Raw genomic sequence first — 25749 nt, forward strand, 5'->3', positions numbered from 1 at the left:
CCCAGGTAGATTAAACAACTGCATGTTTACGGCAAAACCGTAAAACTTTTAGACAGAATATCTTCATGACTTGAGAATAGGAATGGCTTTTTTTTAAGCTACAAAAAGCACCGGGAAGCCTGGGTGGCTGTCGATTAAGCTTTTGCCTTTGGCTCAGGTCATGATCCCAGAGTCCTGGGATCGAGCCACACATAGGGCTCCCTCCTCAGCGGGAAGCCTGCTTCTCCCTCTCCCACTCCCTGCTTGTGTTCCGTCTCTTGCTGTGTCTCTCTCTGTCAAATAAGTAATAAGTAAAATCTTTAAAAAAAAAAAAAAAGGTATAAAAAGAACCAACCATAAAGGAGAAGGCAGATAAATTCAATTACTGGAAAAGAGTTTTCAAAAGTACTGGAAAGAGAGAAATAGAGTGAAAACATACAGAATGAAAAACAAATTTCCAACACATGTGAGAAAGGACCAAAATCCAGAAAATATAAGCTATAAATATTAAGACAAACAACCCAGTAGAAAAATGGGCAACATCTGTACTCAATAAAAAATGTTAACTCTGGGGCGCCTGGGTGGCTCAGTGGGTTAAGCCGCTGCCTTCGGCTCAGGTCATGATCTCAGGGTCCTGGGATCGAGTCCCGCATCGGGCTCTCTGCTCAGCAGGGAGCCTGCTTCCCTCTCTCTCTCTCTCTCTCTCTCTCTCTGCCTGCCTCTTCATCTACTTGTGATCTCTCTGTCAAATAAATAAATAAAATCTTAAAAAAAAAAATGTTAACTCTGAAGGTAATTAAAGAACAAAATATAAACAAGACTGGACAGACAACAAAAGAATTGTAGTTAAAAACAAAACAAAGAAAAAACCTGTACAGCTAGAGCCAGCAAATGGTCATAATAAATACTGATAATATTAATCCTTATTGAAGTATCCACATAGGCTTAATGTTACCAAAGCATTTAAAAAGGCTACTTTTGCTTTCATCAGTTCCACAGAACATAACTTTGAAATCTTAAAATGCTCTCTGGAGCATTACAAATCTGAGAGTGATTGACAGGTCTAGAAGAAAAAACAACAAAAAAACCTGAGATGCCCTACTCAAACCTCAAAACATACTTCCTCAATTAGCCCCAGTATAGGCCATGGCCACTTCTGCCATGACCTCATCTGAACCTCTATAATACTTGTTAGTTAATCTACAGGTCAGTATTTGATAAAATCTCATTGTAAAATACATGTGTCACCTCCAAAGAACAGGCAAAGGCTTCCGAAGTAGTCCATGTCCTTTTTCTTGGGTCCATGTCCCACCGCCTCCCATAGTTTGAACAGGTTATAGGAGATATAACTTAGAAAGTCATCAACAGCTGATAATGAACGGCCGATATTCAGTGCAGAGAAGAAAAGTAAATTCTCCCTCATGCCAAAAGGAACTCTTCAAGATACTTCAGAAGGATATCTCCCCTTGAGCACCGTGGTGCATCTCAGGACAGCAAGCCCTCTTTACCCCCCAAGCTGCTCTTTCCTACAGTCCTTATGAGGAAATGGCCATCTCAGCAATCCAGATGTAGCCAGCAGCCTCTCCCACTCCTTCCTCCCATTCAATCAAACGCCAAGTTGCCTCAGCTCTGCCTCCTTTGAATCCACTCACTTCTCTCCATAATAACTAAAACGATCTTGGTTTTGAAACCACCTCTCATCTAGCCTATTTCAACAACTCCCTAAGTGTCTTCTCTGCTTCAGATCTTATTTCTAGCCCCAAATCCACTACCTGAAGCAAAGTAGTTTAGCGAAGTCCAAGAACTAAGGGGCTGCACGTGGCTGTGTTTGAATGTCAACTCACTAGCTGTGTGATCGTGGGCAACTTTCTTAACCTTTCAGCCTCAGGCTCTTCATTACTAAAGTAGAGAGAATTACACCCACCTCTAAGGGTTGACAGGACAATTACAGAAAGTAACACGTGTTGTGAACACTGCTGCGCACACAGAAAGGCTGGGTTATGTATGTGGGAGGGAGGGGGGAGTATCTGAGGCACATGTCGAGGCCAACAGAAATCACAGTATACATATGACACAAAGTCTAAAGCCTCAGAATAAACTGAGAATTTGAGAAAACATTTTCTACCAAACCAAGTCTATACTTTGGCATATCATTCAAATCTTGTATAAATATTCAACAAACCATTTTCTCCTGCGAAATTGGGGCTTTTCAAAATATGCTTCCTAGACCTCCTGGGGAATACAAATTCTCTTTTCTTCCCTATGTACGTCTGGTGGAAAAGTCTGGAACCACTGTATGCACTCCATAAGTGACACTAGTTTTCAGTCACTATCCAGTTAAAAACCTTCCAGTTGGGGGCGCCTGGATGGCTCAGTCCTTAAGCGTCTGCCTCAGGATCAGGTCAAGGTCCCAGGGTCTTGGGATTAGTCTCACGTGGGGCTGCCAGCTCCGCGGGATGCCTGCTTCTCCTCTCCCACTCTCCCTGCTTGTATTCCCTCTGTCTGTCAATAAGTAAATCTTAAAAAAAAAAAAAAAAAAAAAAAAAAATCTTCCAGTTGCTCTTCACTGCCCACAGGGTAAAGTCTCAACAACGAACCCTGAGGTGTGAAGCCCTGGGTTCACCTCTGCAACTCCTTCCCCTCTACTCCCACGCCAAAGTTCCACCGCACTGCAGGCGGCTACCAGTCCTATACTCTACCTCCCTCATCGCTGGACTTTTGTCTGGAAATCCTTTTGTTTTCTGACTTCGACCACACCTGTCCCCTACATCCTCCTTTCCCCTGGACAACTGCAGTTCATAGGTCTCAGATTAGCATCCTTTCCTCTGGCATTCCCGAGTGCAACTTTTCGCCCAGGGACGGGCCAGGAGCTCCTAGCTTGCTCCTATTATTCCAGTTATCACTCGGTCCAACGTGTTAAGCTCTATAAAGAAAGGAGCTGTTGTGGCCTTTTCCGCGGCACTACTGACCGCTCAGTATGGGCTTGTGAGTTAACCCAATTCATGAATCCCGGTCTCAGTTAACTGGGAGGATTCCAGGAACAAAGGTCTTTCAGCACTAACAACTGCGAGCTCCTCCATCTCCTGGATGGAGGGCCTCAGTACTAGTCACTGCACTCCGCCCCACTGCAAAATCCAGGACCTGGCCGGACTGACCGGAAGGGACACCAGCTTCGAAATACAGTCCAGGGGGCAGGTCCCGTGGGATGTCTACCACACCAGAATCGCGATGTGCTCCAGGACTACGAAGAGCCCCGCACCACCACCACCCCACGGAACAGCTCGGAGCCCCACTCCGCGCATGCGTGCCGGCTCGGCGGCCAGGGGAACCGCCCCCGCCCGGAGGGGTGGGACCGTCATCTCGGAGCGCGAGCGCGGGTTGGTCCGCGGCCCAGGAGGGGGGTGGCCTGGAGACTCAACCAGCATTTCACAAAGAAACGCAGCCTTCGCACGGGTGGGAGGTCGCCCGTCCCAGAACGGCTCCTCACCCCTGCTCCGCACGCCGTCGTCAGCGAAAGCCCCGCTACCAGGAAAGTTGCACAGCCCTTCCGTCCGCAGCGTCCTCGAGGCCAGTCCAGGCAGGCAAGCAGCCGCTAAACGCCGGAAATTGGGCCGACAGCCGCACCGGAAGTCCCTCTCTCCCCTGTCCAACTCCGCCCCATCCGCCCTGGCTGCTTCCGGGTTGCGGGCCCTCACTTTAGAGTGTTGGCTTGCTCCTTGGCACTTTCGAGGTGGAAAAATTGTTCTTAAGACCTGCTCCCTGAAGGGCACGGCCTGCTTAGCCCCAGGTGTAGGAGGATAAACGAAACCTCTGTCTTCGGTCAGCAGCTCTTTCCCCTTCTGCAGCCCCACTGGTGAACCAAGTACTGAGTACCTTTCTTTGCCGCCACCCTTCCTCGCTGCACCACTTCATGCCCATTCTTGAGGTGTTAACTTCCTCCGTGGTGCTTTCTGTGAAATACCCGATCTCTGACGTCATTTTATGCTTTGCTACTTGAATAGCATCTGGCATTTGTACCTGTGTTAATCCCTACCGCAGGCAACGAGGTTCCTCTTTTCCTACATCAGGTGTTCCAAAACCTTAAGCTGCCAACTCTCCCATCCTGCCTCTCATTAGAGAGCAACCCCAGGCCTTGCCTATCGTCCCTAGTGGAGCAGTATCTTGAGGTGCGTGTAACCATCTCATTGCTCCCCTCCCACGCACCTACTGGGAGTCTCTGATCCGCATTGGCTGCCTTTAAATAAGTAAAACTTCTTGAGTGCAGAGATGGTCATCCTATGCAATCTCTATGAAAACGACTAAATGAAAAAATTTCTGGAGCAGTCTGACTTAGTAGGATACACACTCTGGTTTGCACATAGGGAACTCCTTGCCTCGGTGCTGCCAGAATCCATCCAACACCCCCTCTGCCCAGTGCTTCAGCCGGCTATGTTGTGAGCTAGAACACTTTCCTCTGGACTAGTGACCCTCTACTTTTCCTCTCCACTCGGTCTGAAGGTTGTTTTTGTTTTATTCGTATTCGTTAAGTCTATTTTCTATGTAAGGGCATACTTGGTTAAAGGAAAAGGAATCTGCTCCTGGTTTCCCCTTCAGCACTAAGAGCTGCGAACTAAAACAGCACGGAAGGATTTTAAGCAAGTGCGTAATGTTAAGACTTCCATTTTTCTAAATACTCTGGCTGCAGTATGGAGAATGGATGGGAGAGGGACCAAATTGTACGTGAGACCAGGTAAGCTACTGCAGGACTACAAGAGCAATGCTTGCACTAAATTGTGGGGAAACAAAGCAGACAAATTCAAGAGATCTTAGGGAGTAAAATAGAAATTGTTAGAGATTAAATTGGTAAGGGAGAGGTAGGCATCAAGATAACTACTAAGGGGGCACCTAAAGGTCGCAGTCGTTAAGCACCTGCCTTCAGCTCAGGTCATGACCCCAGAGTCCTGGGATCGTGCCCCACATTGGGCTCCCTGCTCAGCAGGAAGCCTGCTTCTCCTTCTCCCACTCCCCTTGCTTGTGTTTACTCTCTCACTGTGTCTCTCTGTGAAATAAATAATCTTAAGAAAAAAAAAAGTAACCACTAAGTTTTAGGCTTGGGCAGTTTGGTATTATAAGTGATGGTGTCAGTGACTATAATGTGGCATGATTGAACAGGACTAATGGCGTCCTCCATCGAAGACTCCAGTGATTTTGCTTGCCAAAGGCCAAGATGAGTAAAGAGGGATGGGATGTCTAAACAGATGGTGACTAAACTCATGGAGTGAGCATTGCATAATGTAAAGAACTGTCAAATCGCTAGGTTATACACCTGAAATTAACATTACACATCAACTATACTTCAATACTGAAAAAAAATTTTCAGTTATTGACAAAAAAGGAAAAAGGAGGGGCGAACTTGGAAAAGATAAAGATAGTACTAAAACATAAAGGGAGAGTAAAGAAAGCAGTGTCAGAACTGAAACAAAAGCAGCAGGATTCCAAAACTCACCTTGAGCAATACCCTTGGACACTGGCCATTGTGCGTCTGAAGTCCTTGCACAGAATGTTTTCACCATATCTGGCATCTGATGACCAATCAGGGGCCAAGAAAAATTTCAGCAAAAAATAATCCCATTTTGCTTAGTATCAAAATTTTATTTATTGGTAATAACTTTGAAACTATGAGGCACCGAGAAAGTAATTTATTTCACTAAAAACATTTACTTTGGGAGAACATCTCTTTGGTTGAGGTACACCTAGCATCAAAGGTTAGTGACCTGGAAAAGGTATACATATATAAAATCACCTGGAGCAGATTTCTGTTCTGAAATAATTCTTGACCAGTTTTACAGATGAAACAACAGAAAACAATTGAGGTCTTAGGAAGTTTGTCTTAAGTCATGATAAGGTTTTGCTCGGCATGTTACAAATATCCTACCTCCCACTCTTTTTACTACCCATATATATTGCTTTCTCTCAAGTCCCTTGACGAGTACATATATACTCAAGTGATAGCATATACTGGTAGACCACAGATCACACTTCCTCCTCTAAAGTCGGGACTTTTTAAAAAAAGATACTCGTTTTAACTATGTTTTCAAAAACTTGGGGAGTTTTGTGGAAGGACCTTAGAAAGGATGACAAGAGTGGGGTGGAGGTTGAACAATGGGCCTTTGGGCCCCATCCCTGTTTCAACTAGAAATAAGTAGACTGCTCTCATCTGTTTCAAATAGTGGGGCATTTTAGTTCTGTGTTATCCCTTTTGGAATCTGGTTCTACCATTAACAATCGATACTTGAAAACCATTGTATTTAACTAAGGATCAGGGTATACATTTGGTTAACATCTACACTTGAGCCAAGATCCTTCATGAGATAGGTCAGAGGCACATAGACACAAGGTCAGCATACATTAGGACCATGAACATCATGGATATTTGGAATCTAGAATGATCACCAACTGTTAACTGAGAATGGCTATGGGGGAGGATTTGGGCAGGCAAGCAGACACTGAAGTTACTGTCAAGTAAGATACTGTGGTTACCGAATCTCTGCGCCAGGGACATCAGGGCTAACCTGCGAAAGCTTACAGACCTTCAGGCCTCCCTTCAGGCACACTGAAGCTAGCACTGTGTTAAGTGGCTTCCAGAGATGACAGATTTTGAGATTCAGTGCTGCCGTTTCCTCAGACCCACTTTTCTACACAATACTCTGATCCTGCCATGCTACGACTGCTCTCCACTGGAGTCTGAACTTGGACGGTATCCTGCCACTAAATGAGCATGAAGGTGTGCTGTAAAGTTTTACAAGAAAATGGCATCGGGCCAAGGTCTCTTTTCTTTCCTTTAAAAATTCTGTATGGTCTGTGGAGAAATGGGAGAGCTCTCAATTAACTGCATGTATTGAACCTGTTCAGTGACTTAAACTTGGACTCATGAATTGGATCTTTGTAAGGCCAAAGAACACTGCTTCTAGCTGCCAAGTATGTTAGTTACTCACATGAGCCAGATAATCAACTAAGAATCCCTGGTACATCTCTTTGGTTCAGCTGCAGGCCTGCAGCCCAGAGATCATCTATCTCTAATTCAGGCATGGCCAATAGGCATTCAGTACTTGCTCCAAAGTTTTAGAAGTAACCTAAGTCATGGAATAAAAGTTGCTCTTGAGCAATTCAGTTAACTCACTGAAGGAAAAAAAGTGACGTGTAATGTTTACTTTCATTAAATCTGTCCTCTGTGATTTTACAGTAAAGAAATGAGATTAATTCAATTAACACTGACAGATAAGGTACAAAAACAAGTACTTGCCTTGGAAATTTAACTTTATTTACAAATGTTCTCCTATAAACAAAGATGCCAATCTATTCCTTTAAACTATTATAACTGGTAGTTTTCAGAAAAAAACATTTACATAATTTTAATCTTCCTGCTTATACTGTATTATGGGATGAGCAAATATGGAATGGTCTAAGAATATAAAAACAAAACAAAAACTTATCTAACATGAATCTCTACTGACAGACAGAATAAAAAATTAAGAATTACACCCCTTAACGTGCTACTCCAGAGAACGGAAATGTGGTAATTTGAGGGAGAGGTAAATGCTTCACAATAGTCTTCTTACATAGCACAGTTTAATTGTGACTGTTTAGGATTGCTCTTCCAGACTAATATTTAGGCTGATTTTAAAAAATAAATTATTATTGTAAAAAGGGCATAGACTTTTCTACACAGATTTTTCTACCCATGGAAATATGTAGATAGTGATCTGACCTCATCATTCAGGCCAATTAATAAAATAACAAACACATGAAAGAACTTAAAAACACAACCTATGTGACTAACTTACAAAATTAGAATTCTCCCTGAAGTCAGAGAGTATTGCTCATAGTTGCTATAAATTTGAACTTGTCATAGTCGAAATGATACATAGACAAAATAAAGAGTTCAAAGTAAAACTATCCAAATTACTGACTTATCATTTTATATGTAGTAATTGCTTTTAAAAATTCCTTTAAATTTATCTAGGAAGATAATCACTCTCACATCATAAATAAGTCACAAAGAACTTCAAAACTTTGAAAAAAAAAAATTATCCCTGAGCAAGAAGTGAGAGAGAAAAATCTCTAAAAACACACAAGTGACAGTCCTGTACCCTCTGAACAATCTTTACCATAAGATGAACTTTTATTAACAATTAGCAATCAAATGTATTCCAGTTCTGGATAGTTACTGCCTCTGATGACCTAATCTTTTTGTAATGAAACTGTAAGTGCAACATTTTAAAAAAAATCAGATAAATAGGGACTCTGGTTTTATTGTCAGATTTACATTTTTATCAAGTGCAAGGACGACGAGCGAAAACATGTATATTCCAATAATGACCGAAGTAATAACTTCTGCTGGCATCTCTTCTTCTGAGTCTCCATTTCCCCCACTGTTCTTCACCCAAATAATAAAAGTAATACAATGGCAACTGAGTTTATTATTATCAATGGCACTGTAAAGAAAAAAAAAAAGTTTGTTACTATAAAGAAAATAACAGGAAAAAACTAAGTAATAATTATTAGCCTCCAGGAAGGATGAAAATATCAAACAATATGTCATTCATAACCATGTGGCAAATTGTAACAAAGGAACATGTACTGGATCATAAAATCCAAAATTTATTTTAAAGAGGGCTTGTGTGACTGTGGTAAGGGTCGCTGGTACAACTAGATCAATATGGGACATCTGCGAATGGTGCTAGTGCAGGGCTGCGAACACAGAAGCACACCAGGCCCAGGCAGAAGTAGACCCACATGGCTGTGACACTTGACATAAGAAATAAAGAACAAAGAATGGGGCGCCTGGGTGGCTCAGTGGGTTAAAGCCTCTGCCTTCCGCTCAGGTCATGATCTCAGGGTCCTGGGATCCGGCCCCGCATCCTGCTGAGCAGGGAGCCTGCTTCCTCCTCTCTCTCTGCCTGCCTCTCTGCCTACTTGTGATCTCTGTCAAGTAAATTAAAAAAAAAAAAAAAAAAAACTTAAAAAAAAAAAAGAACAAAGAAGATTCCACAGTTTCACCACTAAAGTAAGCGTGAACTTATTTACCATTCTATCCAAAGTTGTAATCAAAAGACCTAACAAAGAGGAAGACAGAGACCCTAATTTTAACGGTTTTAAATAGAAACTTTGAACACTTCTCTCTCCAGTTGCTCTAAAATACTATCCAATAGAGATACCAGAGTGGCTCAGTCAGTTAAATATCTGCCTTCAGCTGAGGCCATGATCTCCGGGTCCTGGGATTGAGTCCCACATCGGGCTTCTTGTTCAGTGGGGAACCTGCTTCTCTCTCTGCCTGCTGTTCCCCCTGCTTGTGCTCTCTCTGACAAATAAATAAATAAAATCTTTAAAATAATATCCAATAGACTGGCAGATATGGGACCTTTATTTTTCTCTCAAAAGCCTTCTAGGACTCTAGATGATGACACTACTTGAAGCAACATAAATTTCAAAAAGAACACTGCTTTGAAGTCTGAGAGGCAACACGTGAACAGATATACCACAGAGCATTCCTTTCCCATCAAGTGGTTTAGATGGAAGTAAGAGGCAAAACTAAAAAAGAAAATCAGTAACTTCTAAACAGTAAACCCAGGTTAAAAAGAAAAAAACTTCACTACAAAAATGGTGTGATAGTATTCACGCTCAGAAGCTTTGCTACTTAAACACCACAAAATTAAAACTTAGAAGAGTGTATCACTAGTTTTTCTTCTTACCTCTCATCACAGTTCTTACAGATCGAATAAGGTTCATTAGCTGAGATTTAATTCCTGGCTCCTCTCCGAATCCACCAATTCCCTGGTCTGCTCCCCAGCCAACTGCATAATATAAAAATGATTAGCTGTGTTAAAATTTATTATGCACTTGCCTTGCTCCCTCATTAGTCATCTTCTAAAAGATTAGCTTGAGACTTTGTTAAAGACATAAAATATAGTCATCTGACTTAAAAGTTACCAAACTGATTAAATATTGTAGAATATATTTTTTACTTTTGATAGCAACAATCTTATTTCATTTCCACACTGATTTTATAAAATAAACTACAGTCTGAATTACTCCACGGCATTTAATTCCGTGAAGATGATTGTTGTGACACCCTGATTGGTTTTTTCCCTTTTTTTCAAACAAAACATTTTTCAGGTCAGAACTGAAAACCAAGGCATACTGTCAAACTCGATAATTAGCTCAATTCAGAATTTATAAAATCTCACCCAATGAGCAGTATAAAAATGTTGTAGCTGAGACACACTAACTACATTACTTGGGGAAAAGTGAATGCAAACGTGCTCACGGCTTGCTTGGGCTTTCAGAGTGTGGTCTGTCCTGCCAACTGGGGCATATCTTTCCCCGTTCATCATTCTCCTCATTTCTCCACTCCAGCTGTGCAATTTAGCTACTACCCCCACTTATTCTCTATAGAAGAGTCTTTTACCTTCTTCTGTGTCGCCTTCCTGATATGATACATCATTATTTCTTCATCTTTATCTGCTAGTTCTTTCTTTACTGCCATACATTCTGCTAAAGGCCTATACAAGTCCTCATTTCTTCAACTCATCCTTCTCTGGCTGGCATTGCAGGCCCACTTTTCGTATCTTACGTTACATTGTTTTGCATCTCTGATGACTATAGGGCTTACTTGCTGACATGCTGGCCCTTAAACCTGAACATGATCTTTATTTTATACATGAAAGAACCACGTCTCAGGAAACAAGACTGCACTTCATTTAATCAACTTTTATTTGGTCAACATAAAAGTCAAGAAAGGCCTGGCTTGCTTCTTTGGTCACATCAACACAGATTTATTGTGGGATAAAACTACTTTTAAATTCAAGTTCACAAAAGAGGTGATTTGTGTGGACTCGTATTCCCCCCTCGAGGCCCAGCTCCGGCTCTTCTGACAAACCACTGCAGTCCACAGGGCTGTCACTTTTGCGCTCCCACACTGCAGCCACCATCACAGTGGTTTCAATCAGCCTCTCTGACGTCTCTCAAGACCCTCTGAGCAGACGCCTCTGGAATCTAGCTGTCTTGACTCCTTGAATTTTCTCGCTTACAGGGTTAGATCTATCCACCACCCGATCATGCGATGATTCCCACTGCCTACTGAATATATATAGTCCAAACTCCTGAAACTGACATTCTAGCCCTATATCCCACCACGGCCTTCCAAGAATTCCTATTTACACTCAATGCCCACTAATCACGCTACATGCTAAAGGGAGCTTCTGAGTCTAGGTGTGACTTCATCCTGAGGGCCTCTCCTAGTTCCCTCTCATATCATAAGCCTTCTTTCTCTTTGCTCCCCAAATAGCCTCCTAATTGTAGTGACTGTGTTCTCCTTGGTTAGTTGTTTTCAAGTGTCTCATTAGACTATAAAATCCTGGAAGATGGGGGCTAAATTTAGTCTTTCTTCACCTTCCCACTCTCCCGCACCCCCAGCCCACAGCAAATACTTAGTGTTTGTGGAAGTGAAGTGAATAATAGTAGACTGAGTTAATCTGGGACAAGGTGAAATAAGGTAAATTTTAGGATCACAGTTCCAAAGAACTCTATTTCTGAATTTGTATGACACAGTAAGTTATAATATGAACAGATATTCCACTATAGCTTTAGGAGATGGGGACAGAAATCTTCCATATTAAATGTACACATCCATCCAAGCTAAATGCAATTTTAGAAAATAGACCTGCATCTTGACTGGGCAACATCACCCTCCTACTTCAGGATCGACTCTGTCCAGCAAGCAAATAAACTGCCACTTCTCCAACACTTGCTTTTACTCCACTATGAGTTTTACCACCATGCCTTTCCTCCAAATAACTGTCTCACTGTTCTGATAGCTCAATCAGCACTGCCCAGCAAATGGCAGTCCTCTTTTTCTAAATCTTAAGTTCAAACTGTAGCGTGAGCCTTCACCTACTTACAGTGTGGTAAAAACGATTTCATACTCCTCTCTAGATGCAGAGGACACACAAAATGACCACCCACCATCAGCTGTGTCAGTTTCCAACCTGCATAACTGCAACAGAAGATGTCTGTGAGAAACCCACATCGCTGGGATAACCTACTTACAGAAAATTCTTTAAGAGCTCTGTACAATAAAAAAGCAGTGTGGTGCTGGTTCAACCTGATGGGGTCAGGGAGGAAAAAGTTAACTCTGACCCTCCTGGGGTCCCTGACTAGGTCTGAAAATTACACTGATAAAGGGTGCCTGGGGGGCTCAGTCAGTTGACTGAGTGTCTGACTCCTGATTTTGGTTCAGTTCATGAACTCAGGGTTGTGGGAATGAGCCCCGCCACCTCTCCCTCTCTCTTGTTCTTTCAAAATAAATAAAATATTTTTAAAAAGAGAGAAAATTACACTGATAAAAACAGATACACAGGAAAAAGCATAAAAATTCTATTAACTTTTCACATGTACATGGGAGCCTTCAGAAGAGAAAGCAGACCTAAAGAAGTGATTAAGCAGGAAGCTTTTGAGACATTTTTGAAGAACTGATAAGACAAAGGAGTTTGAACTGGGAGTGGGGGGTAAAAAATGATGGAAAAGTAACAAGGTTTGTTTCTACAGCCTTCCTCTCTGGTGATAAGGATGTCTCCCCTCCTCCTGATACAGGGAGGGTACCTTTCACATTAAGCACCAGGCTTTGAGAAAAGAGGGCAAGGGGAGAGGGGAGCAGACAAGACGGTGAGAGTGACCTTCCTGCTTCTGCCATTTTCTCGAGCTCCTTCAGCTTAAGATACTCAATACTGCCAAGGTGTCATATTTTGGAGCAGCATGTCCTAAACCTTGAACCTCATCAATGGATATACATTTTTATCTTAGCTTTGTCCTGAAACCCTACTAAAAATGACAACAAAGGATACATGTTAACAAAAGAGAAGTCTCCAGGCAAGAGAAGTCAATCAAAATTTGGACATTAAAAAATAAATGAAGATGGGTAACTGACTTAGCAGAGAAAGCTGAAACCTGAACTCTGCAGCGAGCACACAATAAAACACTGGGGAAACTCATGCTGAGAATGAGAACCCTGGGAAGGTGAGAGAAACCTCAAAGCGCCAATGTGGGCAACAGGGGCGAAAAACAGGAGGACACACTGAATGTGTACCTAAAAGCGGTTAGCTCCCTGCTGCCCTCCCATCTCCTTTCCTAGACCTGACTGATGGAAGAGTATGGCTCTCACTACATCAAAGACAAGTTTACTCTCACCAGAGAACCACAGAAGCTCTGGCTTGGGGACATCTACTATGAGTGGACGGAATGGAAGTCTGCACACTAAAGTGTCAGACTCTTGCCCATCTCCTCTGCTTGTCTCTAAGTCTGATCATATAACACTTACATTCTGTAGGCAGGAAGTTAGAAAATTACTTGGAAACTGTCCAGCTCCCCAGGAAGAAAGACTTCAGATACTGACACTGGGAGGTAGAGGGAAGGATCAACAAGACAAATTCTTTAAACACCAGTGAGACCCACTAGTAAACAAGCCCCAACCACACAGCACAGCTTCCAATGAACCTCTGTTGAAGGTTGAAAATGGACTGTCAGGGGGCACCTGGGTGGCTCAGTCATTGAGCGACTGCCTTTGGATCGGGTCATGATCTCAGGGTCCTGGGATCAAGCCCCAAATTGGGCTCCCTGCTTGGTGGGAAGCCTGCTTCTCTCTCTTCTACTCCCCTTACTTGTGTTCCCTCTCTCTCTGTGCCTCTGTCAAATGAATAAATAAAAATCTTTAAATTAAAAAAAAAATGAACTGTCAGAAGAAACAATCCTTAACATGGAAGACAGAGCAAAAAGAGAAAAAGGAAACTTTGAGGAAGAGACAAAGCAAGAAGTCGAAGACAGTATTTTTACTATTTTTTTAAAGTGACTGGTGTATACTTTATTTTTTTAAGTGATCTCTATGCCTAACCTGGTGCTCAAACTCACAACCTCGAGATCAAGCATAGTCTGCTTTACCGACTGAACCAGCCAGGCGCCCCAAGAGAAAATATTTTAAAAAATGAATATCCATAGAGAGTAAAGCTACTGTACCTATGAAACAAGAATAGGATGCCATAAAAAAGGAACACTAAGGAATTAAGACAGAGCCCTTGTTCTTGCTACATTAGCCTAAGAAGTTCGAGAGGTTGACAGATTAAGTTGAGGAAACTTATTAGACAAAGCTAACGGAAAAAGAAGAATATCAACCTGTCAAAATAACTGGAGTTTCAGAGAGAAGAAAGAACAGACAAGAAGAAACATCAGAGAAATATTAAGAGATAATATTGCAGAACTGAAGAACATGAGCCTTTAAGCCAAAAGGACCCAATGAGAGAACAGCCCAATAAATGGGGGGAAAAAAGGCCCATATGTTGCCACATTTTTGTAAAATCTCAGCCCTCTGAAGACAAAGAAAACACCTTAAAAGCTTTCAGAGAGACAACTTAGGTTGTACAAATAATCAGAAATAGAATGGCATCAGACTTCTTTATGTTAATACTGGAAATGAGTAAAGTGAACAATGTCTTCAAAATTCTGAAGAAAAATTAGTTCCAATCTAGAATTCTGTACCCAAACCACAAATCAACTAGAGGAAAGACATCATTGTTTTTTATTGTTCAGCTGTAAGCAATATTCAGTGATAGTAATATAAATATGGAATACCAAAATCGCCAATAATTGGTTGTAGATAAGAGAGATGGGGGAAAGGAAATGTGTGCGTACTTGGGCTCCCACAAGCACAAATGTGCTGCTGATGGTATAATTATACTAAGCCCTTCCACAGCAGTTGAAAATAACTGCTTTTGAGAAATGGGGCTCAGTGAAGAGAGATGGGGCAGAAGGCTTCTATCTTTCTTTACAAACAAAAGAGCTTTTTGACTTTAACAACCACACACACACATTTACACTGCTTTGATAAAAAGGAAAATGAAATTTAAAAAGCAAGCCTATAAAGATGCTTACCCACTGGAGAAACCCCTCTGCCATTAGGCCTTCCTCTCCAGGGCATGAACACCCGTAGGGCAGGGACAAGATCTACAAGTGGGAAGGTTTCATCCACAAGTCACTCTGAATATTTTAAAATTATGTTTTAAAACCAGCTTTAAATTGTATTGTTGGTTTCATTTCCTTTACTTGCTTTTTTAGAATCATCATTGCTAAAATTATCAAGCCTTTCCACCCACAGCCACAATCTCAGATGGTAAAAAGGACTTGTTTTCAGTATGTTATGGATCATGCACTCAATTTTTGTTAGAAAGCATAATTTCCACACACACAAACACATACTGAAATATATCTCAGCCAAAAAAGGGGATGAGATAATGCCATTTGAGACGACATTCTGGGCCTAGAGGATATTATTATGTAAAATAAGTCAGTCTAAGAATGACAAATACCACAGGATGAATGAGCAAAAAGCAGAATCAGATATATAAATATAAATACAGAGAATAAATTGATAGTTTCTAGAGAGGAGAAGAGTGGGGGGATGGGCAGAATGGATGAAGGGGAGAAGGAAGTACAGGCTCTCATGTATGGAATGAGTAAGTCATGAGAATAAAAGGCACTGAATAAGGAATGCAATCAATGGTATTATAAGAGTCATCTACTGATGGATTGGGACAAATGGTAAGTACCCTTGTGGTGAACATAGCTTGTATAAATCTGTCAAATCATGTTGTACACCTGAAATTAACATAACATTGTGTGTCAATTACTCAAATAAATCAAGCAATAAGAAAAAAGAAAAAAGCATAATTTCCAACAATCTTTTTTCTTTTAGACCTGTTTCAAAAATGTCTGAATGAATGTTTTTACATAATAAGTGGAGTGACTGCCAGAAAAAAATGTATTTTCCAACACTGAATAACTGCTCTTCAACAAAACAGGATAAAACTCTACAATACTGGGAGTACCACATTTTAAGCATCAGCATCGAAGTATTTTTAAAAGTATTAAGTTACCAGTTAATTTTAGCCTAGTCTCTATTCTCATGCCACCAGAATGAAAACTAAATTCTGGGCAGAGAGAGTAAATCATTTCTTTAGATATTCCATGGACAAACACAAAGGTGACAAGTAAAGGACCAGATGCCATGGATTATCTTACTGTAACAAATAGTTCTCTCTCCAACTGGTATTTAGGGAAGTTGTTTTTCTAAGGAAAATGGTCAAAGTTTTAAAGAGCTTTGCTTTTTTTTTTTTTTTTAAAGGAGAAAGATTTAATTCTGCTGCTCTCTTGACACTTCTTCCATTGCTAGAGAACAAATGGTAAGACCAGCCACCAATGGTTACTGCCATAATTTCAGGAAGAGAATTAAATATAAAAAGTGACTTACTGGGCACCTGGGTGGCTCAGTGGTTTAAGCCGCTGCCTTCGGCTCAGGTCATGATCTCAGGGTCCTGGGATCGAGTCCCACATCGGGCTCTCTGCTCGGCAGGGAGCCTGCTTCCCTCTCACTCTCTCTGCCTGCCTCTCTGCCTACTTGTATCTCTCTCTGTCAAATAAATAAATAAAATCTTTAAAAAAAAAAAAAAAGTGACTTACTGCAAATACCAAAAATGTTCTTCTGCCCAGACTTCAAATCATATACAAAATGGCAAACCATACAGATTCCAACAATAACCCTCAGCCAGATACTTTCTCAAGAAAAGTACAAGAAAAGTGTTAGTATAGTTAGTGTTAGTATTAAAAGTATTAATACAGTTTTAAGGGCTGGCTGACCCTGTTTCCATACGTGCAAAAGAACACATGAAGTGTGCTTCACTTTGTCAGTGTCACCAAGTTTGCATGGGAATCAAATGCTATCACAGATGTGAGGTACCCAAAAACTCCAGAATAAAGAATTCTGCTAACATAAGGCTTAAAATATTACCTTGATCAAAAAGATCAATGTTGAAGTAAACGATCTGGTATATTTGGACTAAACTCTCTTGGATCAATGTAATTAATTTCCAACACAACATAAAACTGTTTAATCTGGGATGAAATTCAACAAATGTTTTTTCGGAGTATATTATTTACAGAGAAGTTTTTTTACATGTCTACATGGTTTTCTCAATGTTCTATAAGCTGCCATGCTCATATCGTGACTATCATACAAGGCTTGTAGAATGCCTCACTCATTTTCTATATTTATGCACACCTGATTTACTGTTTAACATCTACCTCCTTTAGGAATTCTCCATCCATTACTTGGACTCATACAGCTCTCACTACTCTAAACTCTGATGTTATGCTGGTTCTGGTGCAGTCATTTAAACCCTGAATCAGTAATACCTTATAATATTTTAACTATTTGCTATGGACTGAACTGTGTCTCCCCCCAAATTTCTGTGTTGAAGCCTAAGTGGAGATAGGGTCTTAAGGATGTAATTACAGTTAAATGGATCTTAAGGGTAGGGCCCTAATATGATAGGGCTGTGGCCTTACAAAAAAGAGGAAGAGAAAGATCTCTATTCCTCCCCTCTCCCTCCACCTAGCCATGTGAGGACACTGTAAGAAAGTGGCTATCTGCAAACCAGGAAGATAGCCCTCTCCAGAACTTTACCTATCTTAGACTTCCAGCTTCCAGAACCAGGAGAAAACAATTTCTGTTGGTTAAGCTACCCAGTCTATGATACTTTGTTATGGCAGCCAGAGCTAACTCATACACTGTTTCATATATGAAATGTTTTTTTTGTAGCACTCATAAATGCTACTGGATATATCTGTCAAATGGATCCATACCCAACACCATAAACAAAAACTAGTAAGAATAATTTTTACAGGTATTAAAATTCACTATGTGTGTGCATGGTTTTTTTTTTTTCTTGTACAGAAAGGGAATTTGCATCATTGTGGAACACTAGAAGAAACACAATCTGCATTACAGTCAAAATGTTATGTTAATTTCAGGTGTACAACATAATGATTTGACAGATTTATACATGCTATGTTCACCACAAGGGTACTTACCATTTGTCCCAATCCATCAGTAGATGACTCTTACAATACCATTGATTGCATTCCTTATTCAGTGCCTTTTGTTCTCATGACTTACTCATTCCAATTAAGTCAAAATATTAATTAAACTATTTGTACAAACATACAGCTCTCAAATCAGGAGTTGCAACAATATGATAATGGTAACATTATTCAGTTATTTAGAAGATATTCACTGACTGATGGAATTGAAAAAATGAGAGAATCCTTGTCATTATCTATTGGGGAAGACCACAAAGGAACTGCAGTGGTGCTAAAGCCGATGGAATAGGTCAGTGATGGTTTCTGGGAGAGGCAAATGGCAGAGATAGGCCTTAAAGAACAGTGTGAAGTAAGTTAAGGTCACTGAAAGCCGAGAAAGTATGCGTAAAGCTTAGTAGCAAAGAGCACCGTGGTAAGAACGGCACACAAGGTAAATACTGGGAAAGGGTAAAAGGGAAGGACAGAGAAGGGATACATTATGGTGAGCTTGACAATCACACAAGGTGGTCTCACTTTTATATTGGAGGCTATGAATATTAAAGTACTCAGGAATTTCAAACCACTGAGAAACATGTTCAGCTCCTCTTGGAAGGTAAAACAAGAAAAACAAAACTGGAGGGAGGGCGACTAGTGAGGAGGTTACTATAAAAATCTAGGCAAGAGTTAAGAGGCTTAATAAACAATATTTAACAAATACTTAAAATATTTTAAAATTCTATTTTAAAACACACTTAGATATTTCACTTTTTATTTTTTGTAGTCATCCCTATACCCAATATATGCTGTGAACTCACAACCCCAAGATCAAGTCACATGGTCCTTTGACTGAGTCAGCCAGGCACCCCTGAATTAAGGGAGATTTTTTTTTTTTAAGTTGGCTCCATGACCAATGTGGGACTTGAACTCAGGACCCTGAAATCAGGAGTGGCAGGTCTCCCGACTGGGCCAGCCAAGTACCCCTTAGATACTTTAAAACAACAGCTTGGGGCACCTGGTGGCTCAGTGGGTTAAAGTCTCTGCCTTCGGCTCAGGTTGTGATCCCAGGGTCCTGGGATGGAGCCCCACATCAGGCTCTCTGCTCAGCAGGGAGCTTGCTTCCTTCTCCCTCTCTCTCTCTCTCTCTCTCTGCCGGCCTTTCTGCCTACTTGTGGTCTCTGTCTGTCAAATAAATAAATAAAATCTTAAAAAAAAAAAAAGATTTAAAACAACAGTTTTAATCCACTTAGACAAGCCAAGGTAGTGTTTTCCCATAGTTCTGGGACCATATTCAAAACACATGTTCAGATAAAATATCTGTGCTACTTCTGGAGAGAGGAGGAAATGAAGACAAAGTTCTAGGGGGCAAAGTATTAACATTTCTGGGCCATTCCAACAGTTTGTAGCAATGATTTTCATTTAGGGGCACAAAGCTAAGTCACCTGCAGAAATTTTGGAAAAGACACTGCTGAACTTCACTTCTGGAAAATTTAAATGCAGGTCTGGAGTAAGGTCTAGGCATTGTATTCTCTTTCAAGATCATTTTGGGAATTCTGGGTCCATTTCTTTTAGGAGCAATTGTCAGTTTCTGCAAAAAGCCAACTGGGATTTTTATAGACTGCACTAAATCTGTAAATCAATAATATTAAGCATTGTCATTTTTTTTAATCAGAGAGAGAGTTAGCACAAAAAGGGGAGTTGCAGGCAGAAAGAGAAGCAGGTTCCCCACTCAGCAAGGAGCCCCATCTGGGACTCGATCCCAGGACCATAGGATCATGACCTGAGCTGAAAGCAGCTGCTTAACCAGCTGAGCCACCCAGGGGTCCCTAAGTATTGTCATCTTAATGATATTAAGTCTTCTGATCCATGAACATGGATGTCTTTATTTTTTTTAATTCCCTTTAAGAATATTTTTATTCTTTAATTCTATTCAATAATACTTCATATTTTTCAGAGTACAGGATTTGCTCCTCTTCTGTTAAATTTATCCCTAAGTATTTTGTTATTTATATTGTAAATGAAACTGTTTCGTGCTCGCTTCGGCAGCACATATACTAAATGAAATTGTTTCTTTAATTTCAATTTCAATTGTTCATTGTTCATGTATAGAAAAACAATTTGCTCCTAACCTCATATCCTGCACTCTTACTGGACTCATTTATTCATTCTAATAGGTTTTCAGTGACCCCATAGTGTTCCTCAAAAAATTAAAAATAGAACTACTGGGGCACCTGGGTGGTTCAGTCGGTTAAGCATCCAGCTCTTGGTTTTGGTTCAGGTTGTGATCTCAGGGTCATGAGATCACACCCAGCACTGGCTCCCTGCTCAGTGGGGAGTCTGTCTGAGATTCTTGCTCCCTCTCCCCCTTCCCCTCCCTCCACTCACAGGTGCACGCTCTCTCAAATAAATAAATCTTTTAAAAAATACATATTAAAAATAGCACACTACCATATGATCCCGCAATTGCACTCCTGAGTATTTCTCCAAGAGATGAAATCACTATCCTGAAGAGATATTCGTACTCCTATGTTCACTGCAGCATTATTCACAATAGCCAAGACATGGAAACAGTCTAAGTGCGCCCTGACAAATGAATGGGAAAAGAAAATGTTGTGTATATATTAAATGGAATATTATTCGGCCATAAAAAAGAGAAACCTGCCATTTGTGACAACATGAGTAAATCTTGAGAGTATCACAGTAAGTGAAATAAGCCAGACAAATATTATCTTACTTACATGTGGAATCTCAGAACATCAGACTCTTGGACACAGAGAGTAGTATGGCGGTTGCCATGGGTTGAGTGGTGAGGGAAACGGGAAATTCCTGGTCTAAAGGTACTACCTTTCAGTTATAAGATGAGTAAGTTCCAGGGATCTAATGTATGGCATGGTGACCACAGTTAAAAATACTGTACTGTATACCTGAAAGTTGCGCTGAGAGGAAATTTTAGATGTTCTTATCCCCACAACAGAGCCAAATTATCATTGTGTGAGGTGAAGAACAGTAACTGTGGTAAGCATTTTGTAGTATATATGTGTATTACATGATCATTGTTCACTTTAAATTATACAATGTTATACAGGCCTACTTTGTTTTCCTGCTCCCTTTACTGCACTTCCCAGATAGTGTGTTCTTCGCAAACTGAAGGTTTATGGCAATCCTGTGTCAAGCAAATCTCTTGGCGCCACTTTTCCAACACCTCACTTCGTGTCTCAGTCACATTTTGGTAATTCTCACAGTATTGCAAAATTTTTCATTATTACTGTTATTTGTTACGGTGATCTCCTTTTTATCACTTTCTACCCACTTCTCACACATCCCAATTTAGATTTTATCCACAGTTGTAACTGCTTGTGTATAATCACCAAGGACTTCTATTACCCTGAATCCTTAGGACATTTTCTGTCCTTCTCTGATTTCCCTGAACATTCCCCTGCTGTCTCATGTCTCCTTGACTTCTGTGAAACCCCACTGTCTAGATTTTCCCCTTTCTCTTGTTTTGCTCACTCGTCAATTTCTCCTGTCCGCTCTTCCAGCTCTACCTACACAGTAAATATTGGAAGAGATTCTGGGACTGTCCTGGTCACCAATTCTCTTTGTACGGTATTCTTTCCCTGAGCAATTTCATCTCTTCATATGGCTTCATTTATCATCTGTGGTTGACAAGCTCAAATTCAATCTCCACTGTGGCTCTTGCTTCTGTTCTACGGACTTAACTCCAACGGACTATCCCGCACTTCCACTTGCATATCTCACAGAAATCTCAAACTCACCGTGTCCAAAACTTATTTCACTATCTTTTCACCTCTTTACCCACCACTGCTGCCCTCATTTTCCCTCCAGTACTCTCTACCTTGATAAAGGTACTATGCTTCACTCAGTTGCTAATTCAGAAAACCTAGAGATCTTTGACTTTTTCCTCTCCCATGTTTCCCAATGTCCAAACAGTGAAATTCTGCCTTTTCTATCTTTAAAATATCTTCTGATTTATACAGTCTCCGAGGACTACCTTAACAAAATGCCACACACTGGATGGCTTAGCAGAAATTTACTTTCTCATGGTTCTGAAGACCAAAATGAAGGGGTTAGCAGGGTTGGTTCCTTTTGTGGGTTCTGAAGATCTCATCCATGCCTCTCAATGCTGCTCGTAGTTACCGGCAATCCTTGGCATTCTCTGGCTTCTTGCTACATCACTCTAATCTCTGCCTCTGTTGTCATTTGGCCTTCTTCCCCTATGTTTTTGTATCTCTCTCCCCTTACATGGACAGTCACTGGATCTAGGGCCATCCTAATCCAGTGTGACCATATCTCAACTTGATTACACCTGCAAAGACCCAATTTCCAAGTAACTTTCCTCAACTGGACTGCCATTTAATGGGTTTTCGTATTAAGCGGGATTATACGTTTTGGAAGCATAAGGGCCTTGGTGTGCACTTAACTCAGAGTATACAACATGCTTATAATCAGCCCTTGCTCTAAGTTCTTTCCTCAACTGGGAACACACTGCCACTTATGAGTCTTAACTTTAAGAGCGATTATACGTTTTGGAAGCATAAGGGCCTTGGTGTGCACTTAACTAAGAGTTTACAACATGCTTATAATCCACCCTTGTTCTAAGTTCTTTCCTCAACTGGGAACACACTGCACTTATTAGTCTTCACCTTAAGAGCGATTTTACCTTCTGGAAGCATAAGGGACTTGGCGTGCACTTAACACAGAGTATCCAATCAGCCTAGAGTCCGTCCTTGTTCTAACTTCTTTCCTCAACTGGGAACAGTCTGCCACATATGAGTGTTAGCCTTAACAGCGATTATCTGTTTTGGAAGCATAAGGGCCGTGGCGTGCACTTAACTCAGAGTATCCAACCAGCCTAGAGTCCGTCCTTGTTCTAACTTCTTTCCTCAACTGGGAAAACACTGCCATAATGGGTTTTCGTATTAAGCGGGATTATATGTTTTGGAAGCATAAGCACCTTGGTACCTACACAGGTAGCAAGGGTTAGGACTTCAATGTATCTTTTGGGGGGACACAATTCAACCCCCACATATCTTCTACTTTTTTGTATACTATAGTAGTGAGGAGATGGACTTTTGAGTCAGAATGCCTTGGTAAATCCTAGCTCTGCCACTTTCTAACTGTGTGATCATAGAAAAGTTACCTACTCTTCTTTTGTACTTCTGGTTACCCATCTGCAAAGTGGGGATGAAAACAGTACCTAACGCATAGGGTTGTTGTGAGGGTCATACAAGTTAATATATGTAAAGCACTTGATACAGATCCTGGTATGTGGTATTAAGTGTTAGTTGTTACTATTACTGTACCCACTCAACTGATGTTATACCCACCATTCTACTTGCCCTGTTTGGAATGGTGCTTCCCACACCCATTATTCTACCTTTCCAATCTGTTCTCCACACTGCAGTAAGGCTCTTGCAAATAACACAAATCTGATCATGTCTCTGCCCTGCTTAAAACTTTAAAACTTCATTTTCACCTGCCCCAGTTTTCACAAGAGCTCTTACTCCTCACCCTCCCAACCCTTCACCTAATTAATGCTTACTCACTTATTAGATTTTGGTTAAACACACTTCCTCCACAAAACTTTCAAAGATTCACAAGTCAGTGCTTCCCTGCACTTCTCTTTCATAATATTCTGCATACTTGTCATTGTTGCTTGCTCATTGTTTACTTAACTTTCATTAGAAGAGCAAGTGAGTGCTGTAACCTCAGCTCTTAATTACATGAGCTTGGCACAAAATTTGTGCTCAGTAAATCTGAAGGAATAAGTGAAATGAATCAATCTTGCTCGTGGGATTGGGTTTCCGTGACTCACAGAGACATATCCGGCGTACTTACAAATGACCGTGTACTCTGTGATTAGGTATATACTTGCGCAGACAAATGATGCACCTCGTGCAGTATCCTGTCTTAATTTGGCCTCATACAGCAATTAGTGGCCCGCCCAGGATGGCATGGAAGTCACCGTATTGTGTGGGATGACAGGCATAATTGTGTCTTCATCTTGGTATTCTTTCATTCTAGCCTGGCACACTGTAGACATCCAATAAACTGGGCTGAATAAACTTCTCTTGGAACGTGGGTGTCTGAATGCCATGATAATCTGAACTCCCCTTCCACCTAGCCTCGAACACCAGGAATCCCCGTGGCCCTCCATCAGTTCATTCTTCAATTGCCCGTGCTCCAAAATGAGCCACGCCCCTCCCTCCCTCTGTAACTAAAACCTCAGACCCCAGGCTCCTGACCATTGAAAGCGGTCACAGAGGAAGGCATTAAATTACTAAACTAAACTAATCGCAGTAAGAGGCGTCCCTGGCTCTTCTCTGTACCCCCTCCCATCCCAACTCCCGGGGTCCCGCACACAGGAGACATCTGTTAAATCTTCGCCCCGCTATTGAGCTCAAACTCGGTGAGACGGAAGTGGCTCGGATTCCTCCCTCTAAGGAGGGGCCGCCAAGAGTGGAGTCCTCGGGCTCCCGTCGGTCGCGGCCCAGGATCTCCCCTCCCGCGCGCGGCCCACCTCTGCTCCGCGCCCCCTCCCCCGGCTCCGCCACCGCCCCCTCAGCCGGGCCCCGCGGTCCCACTCACTGTTCTTGAGGAAGCGCTCCTCGTGCAGCACCGCGATGGCATTGACGCAAAGCAGGGCCGCCTGCAGCAGAGAATACAACGTAAAGGCCATAGCCTCCCAGAGCCGCCCCGAGGCCCAACTGATCTTTCTCCCGCTGCCGTAGGGGACGTGGCGCCGCCACGGACGGAGCTCTCCTACGGGAGCCGGGGAGGCCCCAAACGCGCTCTACCGGAAGCTCCGCCCCGACCTGCTTAGGACCCGCCCCTTACGTCAGCGAGACGTGTGTGGTCGGCTGTGTAGACCTCCGCAGTCCAGGGTAGGAGCCAGCAGTCCGTGGCTGCTGGAAGTTAGAAACGTGGCTCGTCGCAGCTGAGGTGCTGTAAAGTGTATAAGACTGTACACACCGGATTTCAAGGACTTGGGACGAAAACAACGTAAAATCTCCCATTAATTTTAAAAATATTGGTTACATGTTAAAATGATATTTTGAATGTATTAGGTAAATAAATTGAATAATCAGCATAACTTTTACTGTAGGGGCGCCTCAGTGGCTCAGTTGGTTAAATGTCTGCCTTGAGCTGGGGTCAGGATCCCAGGGCCCCAGGATGGAGCCCCTTTTCTGGTTACCTGCTCAGCAGGGAGCCTGCTTCTCCCTCTCCCTCTGTTGCTCCCCGTGTTTGTGCCCTCTCATAAATAAATAAAATCTTTTTTTTTTTAAATTAACTTATACTGTTTACTTCGGCTTTTTTCTTTTCTTTTTTTCTTTTTTACTGTGGCCAAGAGGACATAGATAATGGCATGTAGGCTTGCACAGTATTTCAGTTGGATAGCACTGTACCAGATGCTCCTGAGAGCCGCATGGGATGTTAATATTCCTATTTTACAGATAAAGAAACAGAGGCTTTGACAAATAAGTGTCTTTTAAGTTAAAAAATGACATGTACTAAAATCACTCAGTGAGAAACATTCTCTCCGTGATTAAACTAGCCAGTCTCCTCTAAACTCTCTTATCAGCTACATTTCAAGCTCAGCCTATTAAAAACTACAAATTCTCAACACAAGTTATTTCATCCACTCTCCTAGCCCTGCATTAAATGACTTAAACAAACAGTAACACAGTTTCTAACAGCTCAATGCCAAATCCCTAGGATGACCCTAGGAGGCCCCCTTAAAGTGTCTGCCTGAGAAAACTCAATGCTGCCAAAAGAATTTACTATTTGTTCTATCCAACCTGAAAATAGGCC

At 41.6% G+C, this 25749-nt stretch overlaps 2 protein-coding genes across 4 annotated transcripts in view; both read right to left on the reverse strand.

Annotated features, from left to right (window-relative positions):
* HDHD2 (haloacid dehalogenase like hydrolase domain containing 2) overlaps window positions 1-3595 on the reverse strand; it is a 34743-nt gene extending 31148 nt beyond the window's left edge. For 2 of the 3 annotated variants that reach the window (XM_046025398.1, XM_046025400.1), the window contains exon 1: window positions 3135-3263. The gene's annotated coding sequence lies outside the window, so the exon portion shown is untranslated. Of the gene's footprint in view, window positions 1-3134; window positions 3264-3466 lie in introns of those variants that run through there. The other variant, XM_046025399.1, reaches the window with a different exon arrangement.
* A 3662-nt stretch (window positions 3596-7257) lies between these two features.
* IER3IP1 (immediate early response 3 interacting protein 1) lies at window positions 7258-24707 on the reverse strand. The gene is made up of 3 exons (XM_046025401.1): window positions 24526-24707; window positions 9711-9812; window positions 7258-8453 (listed from the first exon to the last, which is right to left on the reverse strand). Exons 1-3 carry the CDS (start codon window positions 24614-24616, stop codon window positions 8398-8400), a joined length of 249 nt encoding a protein of 82 aa, XP_045881357.1. The 5' UTR covers window positions 24617-24707; the 3' UTR covers window positions 7258-8397.
* Between the last annotated feature and the right edge of the window lie 1042 nt (window positions 24708-25749).

This window comes from Meles meles, chromosome 12, assembly GCF_922984935.1.
Source record: "Meles meles chromosome 12, mMelMel3.1 paternal haplotype, whole genome shotgun sequence".
Lineage (NCBI taxonomy): Eukaryota > Metazoa > Chordata > Mammalia > Carnivora > Mustelidae > Meles > Meles meles.

What these genes read in the sequence shown, in the direction of transcription:
- IER3IP1 (XM_046025401.1), bottom strand. Translation starts at nt 24,616, where the DNA reads ATGGCCTTTACGTTGTATTCTCTGCTGCAGGCGGCCCTGCTTTGCGTC. An exon ending in GGAGCGCTTCCTCAAGAACA is followed by an intron (nt 9,813 to 24,525) that starts GTGAGTGGGACC and finishes TATATTATGCAG; the next exon opens with TTGGCTGGGGAGCAGACCAG. An exon ending in TGTAAGAACTGTGATGAGAG is followed by an intron (nt 8,454 to 9,710) that starts GTAAGAAGAAAA and finishes TTTTCTTTACAG; the next exon opens with TGCCATTGATAATAATAAAC.